At 37.6% G+C, this 9,331-nt stretch overlaps 1 protein-coding gene across 1 annotated transcript; it reads left to right on the forward strand.

Annotated features, from left to right (window-relative positions):
- The first annotated feature begins 1,520 nt into the window (after window positions 1–1,520).
- LOC140933351 (uncharacterized) lies at window positions 1,521–6,849 on the forward strand. Its single transcript, XM_073382891.1, has one exon. It carries the CDS (start codon window positions 1,732–1,734, stop codon window positions 4,969–4,971), a length of 3,240 nt encoding a protein of 1,079 aa, XP_073238992.1. The 5' UTR covers window positions 1,521–1,731; the 3' UTR covers window positions 4,972–6,849.
- Window positions 6,850–9,331: the final 2,482 nt, after the last annotated feature.

Consider the following 9,331-nt stretch of genomic DNA (forward strand, 5'->3'; position numbering starts at 1 on the left):
ACACCAGTGGTGCATTTAACTGCAAATGGAAGAAATATTTCACACACTTGTCTGTATCTTATTAAACAAAGTGTTCCTTTATTTACGTAGGAAAAGATTCCATAGTAGAATTGAAAGCAAGTTTTAACACTTAGTGCTATAAAACGCATCCTCGGAGACCAAGGAGCAGTCAAATTGTTTTTTCACGAAAATGTGACTCCTAACTTGCTTTAAAACCCTTACTAGTGCTGGGTATTCGAATTACAACAGATCTAGATTGAGCGGTATTAAATCAAGGACAGTAAATTGAAATTGGCAAAAAAAAGAAAAAAGAAAAAAAGGGAAAAATGATTTGTACGTTTTAGGACTGATGTAAAACCTGTAATTTTCATTATTTACTTTGTTATTTATATACTTATTTATCTCATTTCATTTCATTTTATTTTTTGCCACCGTTCAGCCATGGCTCCTGGCCAGGTCATTATTGATGGGGAGATTTGATCACTTGAATTCATTAATCCACCATAAGTTTTGCTTTCCGATATGGTGCCTTGTATAAATGAGCGTTCAATTTCATTCTCGTCTTACGCAACCATAATTTGTGCTTTTTTTGTTTACGGTGTCATAAGTGGTCTTATACCCCCTTCCCCTCTCCAAGAATAAAATCACTGACCCATTTCACATAAGCTTTATGAGTATTAAGTAGGTTTATTTGGAATTCGCATCTCCCTTATCTCAGACCACACGTGTTAGCCACAAGAACACGTTAAGCTTAAATCACACGTCTTTTTAGAGAAAAAACCCGGGAGTGGCACATTCCAATGCTTTGCAGTCCCTTTTTTGTCTTAATACATCCGAAAATATGATGGCATAAAATAAAGTTTAGCTTTTGGAGTTGCTTTTAGTGTCTTGTTATATTCATCAATTATCACTCATTGCGCCCACATTGGTTACTGACACTGATTTGGAGCTCGCTGAGGTACTTTGTACTGCCTATCACTATTCTGCATGCCGAATAGTGGCCCCGCCAACCCCCTTCCCCGCCTGGGTCAAATTAAACTTCATGGGACGGGCCAGCTTATGCGTCAGCCGAAGTGAGAAAAGATTGATTTTGGTTACTTTGAAGAGATACTCAAAAGAGTATTTTGTTGTAGCTATTACTTTGTGTGAATTAATTTTGGAAATAATTATCATGAATTGTTGCTAAGTAGAAGGTGTGTAATCAGAATATGCCGAGAATGCGATAATCTGGGTGTTGCGAGTGATTGTTGCCACGCATGTTACGTGTTCATTTCACAAGTACGTGCTGATAAACGCATGCCAATGCGTGCATTGATGACATTAAGGATATATTTATAAAAGTAAAATATATTTTTAAAAGCAGCTAAAAACACGAGAATGGAGCAATTAAAAAGTAATTATAATACCACGCTGTGGGTATTGTTCGAGATTTTAAACTTCCTTCCAGGCACCAACGCGCATGACAATGTGGCTGTCACTATGAGGGTGTCCCTGGAGAATCAACACCAGCGTCCACTCAAAGGTCACAACATGCTCCATTAACACCGCTCTGAAATACTCGTCGATATGTGGGCAAATTTTAGCGGGGACTTGTAGCAAAAACAGACTGGCATGTAGCAGTAATGCTCACCTGTTAGTAATCAACTAATGCTACCAAGTTGATATTTTTATCAGGCACTTTTGAATGTAACATTTAGTTGGATTGTAATAATCCAGAATCTGATAACCAACATGGCTAATGATGGAAAAATACTCGACGAGCTGCACTTTCTTTCACGGAAAATCCAATCACTGGAAAAAAAGCTTGAAACTAGTCTGGCGATTCAAGAAGATTTGGCAGCCAGTCTACTCACTGAAGACAGCTCTTCTTGCGCAACATCGGCTATCATGGCGAGTAGAAAGTTTGATAGAAGAAATGCCTTTGGTTCAAGTTGTTCAGAACCATTTTCTAGCGATGACGATCATGATGGTGAGGATTTTGATGGAACGGCTGAAGATGAAGGCAAGGAGCTACAACGCTCGTATCTGATCATTCCGGTCGGTTCCTACAAAGATAAGGAATCCCACACGTTTCCGTCAGAAAAACAAACCTTCACGTGGTCAGAAATGGATGACAATGCGTGTAAGTACATTAGTGAAAGCGCATTGAATGGCGATAAAGAGATAGTGAATAATCCGGATGTAAATGATAGCGATAGTAACAAATCAAATATTTCTAATACACCGGTATCATCCACAAATCGAGCTTCACCGCTGAGCCAAAGTAGATTTGTAGCGAGTGAAAGACAAATGTGTACTCAATGGAATAGAAATGACTCTGAGACAATGAATTTAGAAGATTGTTTACTCAACTCAAGAGGATCGCATTCCATTGCTTATGAACCTTTTGAGGAGCAAAATAGGATCGCAGGAGCATTCGACATAGAATACGATGAAGACAAGAAAATTATATCAAACGAGCCCAATACAACTTCGTCTTCAAGCTGCAGATATGGACTCACGATTGGCATAGCAACGGCAAAGGGTTCATCTCAGGGCACTGTGCTAAATGGCGAAAACTCATCAAGAGAAGCCCCTAATCGCGATGATAGATACCTAGGAAATTCTGAAAGACTTGAAAGAGGTGTTAAAGATGAAGAATTAAAGGAACAACGAGCAGTTACTGTGCAGTTAAGGCCTTTGTTGCAAAAATCAAAAGCACAGTCAATATATTCTTCCGACGAGGTAACGTTTGATGGAATTTGTAATGACTCTTCAAAGTCAATGTACTGTGACGATGTACTCACGGAGAACAAACAGGGGTCGAATGATCAATCACCTGAGATCAGCAATTATTATAAAGAAAAAGACAAGCAACTTTCTTTTAACGAAATTTGTGTTGACTCTGGGTCAACAGAAGGTGACCAAACGAATTACAATTTTGTTGATATGTATATCCAAGATGTAATCTCTTCTGAAAGGAATCCAGTCTCATTAAATGCAAATCCCGATATATACACATCTCCGATAAACATGGTATCAGGCAAACAGCGAGTATTGAAGGATTATCCACTACTCGCCAAGAATGGAAAGTACGAAAGTAATGTTTATTTAACAGACAGAATGAAACCTTACCAGAAAGGAACTCAACGTTTTGTACAGGACGAAATTAATTATGACACTGAGGGCAAAGAAGTCATTAAGATGCAAATGATTCATATGTCACGGATACAAAGAGATTATGGTCCCGATTCCAAGCTGATTGACGATGAAAGACCGTCTGCACACAGAGAACACAACGGAGAAAAACATAGCGTAGCTCGAAATCACTTTATGTCAAGAAACGTAAACATGAACAGTGTGTCATTTGGGGTAAACGAAGCAAAACCTTCATCCCAGTATGTCAATAGTCATATTTCACAGTTCGCTGATCGTGTTTATGGAATTATTGGTTATAACAATGACTACAAAACAAGTGATGCTGATAGTAGAGAAGCAACCGGCGGCTACAAATTACAGCCGAAAGTCTCTCCGAATCATCCCCGTTTTGAGCAAGTTGCCCAAAGCCCAGATGGTAGACCACACATGAATCCTAGAAAAGATGGATTGCAGACAAGGGAAACGCGTTCTGAAATGAAATTGGATGACAGAGGATTATGCGGTGACTTTCAATCTAAATTTCCCTTGGATACGGACACTTTAACAGAAAGCGGGTTTTCCGAAACATTGCTGTCTGCGATAAGTGATGACGTGTTTTTTCCTGCAACGCCAAACCCACATTCAGAGAACAAACCTCTTTCAAAACCTATTAACCTTGATCGCACTTCAAATATTGAGTCATCTGAATCAGAAAGCCCTTATTCTTCGCTTACAAGCGTCAGTTCTCACAGCGAACAAATGTACCACGGCAAGCTCGGCAGTGATTCTATTCATCGTTTTCCCGGGTTTGAAGATAGGACGCGATTTGTTGATCCGGCCTCGCCAATTTCATTTTTGGAGAAAAAGGAGAAGCGCTCTACTGTCCAGACACACATAAGGGACAATGATTCCACATCGGACAGCGAAAACCATATGCGTAGTTTCAGGCTGTCCCCTTTACCAAGACCTGTCTACGCCCCGACTCTCCACGAACCCTTTCTGGGAGACTCAGATATCGTTCAACGGGAATACGCTGCTGGGCCAAGAAGAGTGGCATCGCCAACTTCAAGTGTAGAAACCAGTGATCTCTCAATGACTGATAGTATTTGTGGATTCCAGTACCAGTGTGAATGCCAGACAGGGATCCCAGCGGTTGAAGATTTCAGAGATGAATTGAAAGCCATTTCCAAATATGTCTTGAACGCTCGAAGAGAGTCTTCATCCACCTACAGAAAGCCTCGAGAGAAATATTTCTTAGATGAAGAGCAGGATGAGATGGGCATATTTGATACGCACCTTCAAATGAAAGAGAACGATGCCGTTCCAATGCTTGTAAGAGTCATTGTAAGACTTCGAAAGCACTTCTTTGGAACTATACAGTCCCAAACCATTTACAAGGTAAAAAATCATCATGATAGTGATATTAATAACAACGAAACATTACAAGAGAAGCAGCGAGGCCGAAGGATCTCCTTCTCTCCTTCTGCCATGCTTCTGAGCGCAATCGGTGAAAACTCAGCGGAGGAAGTGAGAGAGGTTATTGAAAAAGAGAATATAGACGTTAATCAAATAAGTCCCAGTGGTCGCTCGTTGTTGCACAAGGCGGCAGCCGCTGGAGACCTCGAAAGCATTCACACACTCGTTCAATATGGTGCTCTGGTTAATATACAAGATCAAGATGGTTTTCCACCGATTCATTCGGCGCTTAGAAAAGCTCATTTCAAGTGTGCCATTTTGCTCATTGAGTATGGAACGGACGTGGGGCGTTACACCTCTGAACGTGTTCGAGAATTTTTGGAAATTAAAGACATGACGCGAGGACACTTGCCTGCCCTTCTAAAGACCAACTTGTGATGCTATGGGACTCTGGTGTAGCAAATTTCTGTCATATCCCTGATAGTAAGCCTCATTCACACAAGGAAGGTTTCCTTAACAAGTTTTCTCAAATGACAAAATCTCCTTGGTCGTGCAAAAGGGAAAATTGACGAGGCATGTGTTTCCCTTAATTGTCAAGGGAAAGCTCATCATTACAGGATCATTTTTTTGTCGGGGACTGAAACTTGCTGTTTTGAATGTGGCTTGACTGTATAAACTGGCGTAGTTGGTTGTTATTTAAATGAAAAAACAAACAAACAAGCAAAAACACCTGGTAAGAAATACGGTGAACTTATAGAATTAATACCACTGACTAGAGAAAACATTTTTCAAAGTAACATTTCAAAACAGCAACACCGGAAAGCAATGCCTCATGCGTTTTCGAGTTTTCAACGATAAAGTTAAGAGGATTTTCTTCCCTGCACCCAGCTTTTTCTAAAATAAGAAATGCGCTACGTTAATCCAATTAAAAATATAGTAATGATAAAAATGATTCGAATGATCCATGTTCGTTACATATCAAAATTGGTATAATTCTTCAGCTGCTTTGAGATAATTACTTGAAACAAATTGCAGTAGAACCCTGGTAACTCATTCCCCTTGGATTTGACCCCACTTTTCAGTCGCCAGTTTTATTCGGTTATCTCGAACTCGGATAACTCGAATTCCTCGCTAACTCGAAATAAATTTCCTTTCCCTTGATCAAAATTTACCCCAGTGACTTGAATTCTGTTCTTGCAACTTGCCACGGATGCCGTCCCATTCAGTCAAGTTATAGTCTTGTCCGCGACATCTGTTAAAACTCTAAACTAACACTACACGTACAGCTGCACTTTGATTTTTATTAGACCTTACGAGGTCTTATTTTTAGTGCATAAAATAGATCAAGTATTTGACAATCATTCCCCTATCTTATGATGATTCATTCCGGATTATCAGAATAGGAATGCATAATCGTGTTAAAGTTTCTAATAAGAGAACTGAGTTAATCAATACAAGTCGTGATCAAGATGGCTTCAACTATAAACAAAGTGTAGATACCCATTTAAAGGCATATCAACGTTTAGAGACAATAAATTTTTGGTAAAATGAACGGGAAGACGGGAAACAGAATGTTTTTTTACTATAAATAATTGACCGCGGTTAAAAACCGCGTGTAAAAATCAAGAACAATTGGAAAGTGTGCTAAGAAAAAAATATTGTTGTTGCTGTATTTATTAGAGCTGAGTGTATTAGCTGAAACCGTAAGATCTAATAGTAATAACAGAGACACTTCACTCTCAATACGTGTCTTCGTGAATAAACATTGTTGTCCTCTTAAATGTTTCATCAGATTGAATTTTTTTTTCTCTTGTCTTGATTGTTTGTCAAGATCTCTTCGTTCTTATCGCTTTTCCAGTTGTTATTTTCAGTCCTACATGAATCGCGTTTAGGGGTACTTAAAATGCCGCGTGTATCAAATGAATATGGAGTTAAGGAGTAAAATGCAAATGAAGCATAATATTCTGAGACCTCCTCCTACTAGTTCAAACACCTGACAGCTCGCACTGCAAGTTTGGACTCAGCTTGGTAAGATTCAGAAGTGGGTAAGCACAACACAACACTTTATTTACACCATTTACACATTATATTTCCAGTACATTTTTTTTTTGTTTTATACAGATTTACAGATTTAATTGTTATTTTTGCACTATTTACATATTGTTTACGTTGGAATTTTAATTTGTATAAATACCTTACGGAACAATGTCTGACATAAAGATAACAAGAAATTAAGGAATTAAGATGTGCGCAGTGACCGAAGTAGCTAATGCTTCCAGGCTGGTCACTGCCACGTTAAGCCTGGCATTTAGACAATAAGCGTAGTGAAAAATAATTATTCAAAGAGAAAAGGAACTGAAGTAACAAGTCGACGTGTATTAAACAAAAAACAAAAAGAAAACAAAAAACAAAAAGAAAACAAAGAACAACAAAAAACAACAAACAAAACAAAAGACAACAAACAAAACATGGCTAAAAGTAGTTAAACTCAAGTAAACTAAATCATACATTCTATTACAATTTGTTACTACTGAGTAGAGCATAATTTTGGTGTCTAGAGGCAAGTGAATTAATATTATCGTAAGCGGACTGGTGATTTTGGAAATATTACTGAAAAAATAAAAGGTTTTTTTGAATTTTTTGCTCAAAGCCGATTATTTAATATTCTGCATAGCTGCATAACAGCAGAATGACCTGACTGAACAGTCCCGTCTAATAATGAATTCTTTCTATACAAACGTTTTATGTTGTATGTCATTTTACAAATTTAGTGTGGAAGGGAAGCGTGTGCTTCAATCGTCCTGAATATTGAATGAGTGTAATTTGTCTTGTAAGATTGTTCTGTAAAAAACTGCAGAATTATAAGTAAAATAGGACAAAAAATGACAAATTCTCACCGAGGTCTGAACGGTAAACAAGCAACGCCTGATAGTTCTGTTTAACTCTTAGGTAATGTCATGAAAAAGGCTGGTTTACGCGCTACTAGCACCAGAGCACACAAAAAAATCCGGCCTGATCCAGTTTTCATTTGGGCCTTTCCTTTAGACAGAGAGATGAAACCGATGAGTCATACTGCGCGTAAATTGACTGCCACCGAGGAATATCGTGTCTTAACGGCCTTTATAGTATAAACTTATATTTCGTCCGGAGTAGTCAATCAATAAAAATCGGTGTTGATTTGTCAATCGATACATCAATAAAAATCGGTAAATCTGATTTGATTGATTGATTTGATTCGATTGTATCGATCAATCGGTTCAAATCGATGACACACTTGTTTCGTTTATCGATTTATCTTGATTTTTACCGATTTCATCGATTCATATCGGAAGAAATATCTGTTTATCTGTTCACCAAAAAATTAAAACAGAATTGTATTTCATGCAAACAGTAAATTTATTAACAATTGATCATGAGTGGCAATTGAGAGTCAAAGGATCAAACATTTATCACTAGTTGTTTATCAAACATCATCACTTATAAAGAAATTTTTTAAAAAAATCTTATATTTTCTTTAAAACCAGGTTTAAAATCTTTTTCTGATGGCTGATATTGGCCAGGTCTGTAGGCGCCCAGTTTTTCAGGATTAGATCTACCACCCTTTCAAAATAACGTCGGTGTAGATCCGGGTGCAGTTTAAGAGAACCCGGAATAGTAAATAGATAAAGATCGAAATCGATAAAAATCGTTAGCAATCAAGTGATTTTTATCGATTGATATCGGAAAACAGTGAAAATCTATCGAGGAAAATATTTTCGCCTGAATCCAGACTCGAACGAATGTCTGAAATTCAGGCTAGGAAGAAAAAAAGGAAATCTTTATTTGAGGATGCATTTCTCGTGATACTTGCCTGCGAGAACTGAATGTAATTAAACCGAACCATTGTTGTTATTATGAACTAATTAAATAAAGGGATAAAATTGTGTGTAATAGTTTCCACATTTCTTATTTTCATGTTTGCTGATCAGTTGATACTCGTGGATGTGTTTTCTTAGTTGACTCATGCAAAAAAACAACAATGGCGGACTTCCGTTATAAATCGTTAAAACCATGAAAAATCGATAATATCGATTTGACACAACTACTAAGTTTATTTTCACCGATTTCCGTTATCAATCGATAAAAATCACTTGATTGCTATCGATTTTTATCGAATGACTACTTCGGGTATTTCGGGACTGTCCAGGGCAAATAGGTCATTTTTCTTGGGAAGATTTTGTCTTCCACGTCTAATCTACTGTGGCCCAAGGTGATTGCTATTTATTGGGTGTAAGATTTTAGATGTTGTTTCATTCTTGCACTGTTTGGAAATTATTTTTTCCCTAAAATCACCCAGCCACACCCTTAAAAGTCATATGGATCTTCCCTAATAAATTAGATAACTAGAACCGTTACGACGATTTTAGCCCTGGCTAAATCTATATATTAGTCTTTACAGGGTACTAATCTTTGGCTTTGATGATCTGGTGTAGTCCAATCCGCTAATTTTGTCCTTAATTGCTCGTTGACGTAATTGGCTTTTCAACAGATTTGTTTTGTTATTATAATCAGTGCAGTTAGATTTTCAAACATTGTATTCCTGTTTTGCTGAGAGCTCATTGCATCGATTTTAACGACGTATTTATTATTTTTGGGGGACGAACTGGTATCATTTTCGCAAGAGGAACTGCTATTTCAAACTAAATTGTTGAAACAAGTGAGTGAATTGCCAATTGAAAAATCTATAATCTATTTCATCTCGCACCAGATCAAAGGAGTAGAAGATACCGACTGTGTAAAAAGTAAATTAATTTAGTCC

The sequence above is a fragment of the Porites lutea genome, chromosome 4 (assembly GCF_958299795.1).
Source record: "Porites lutea chromosome 4, jaPorLute2.1, whole genome shotgun sequence".
Lineage (NCBI taxonomy): Eukaryota > Metazoa > Cnidaria > Anthozoa > Scleractinia > Poritidae > Porites > Porites lutea.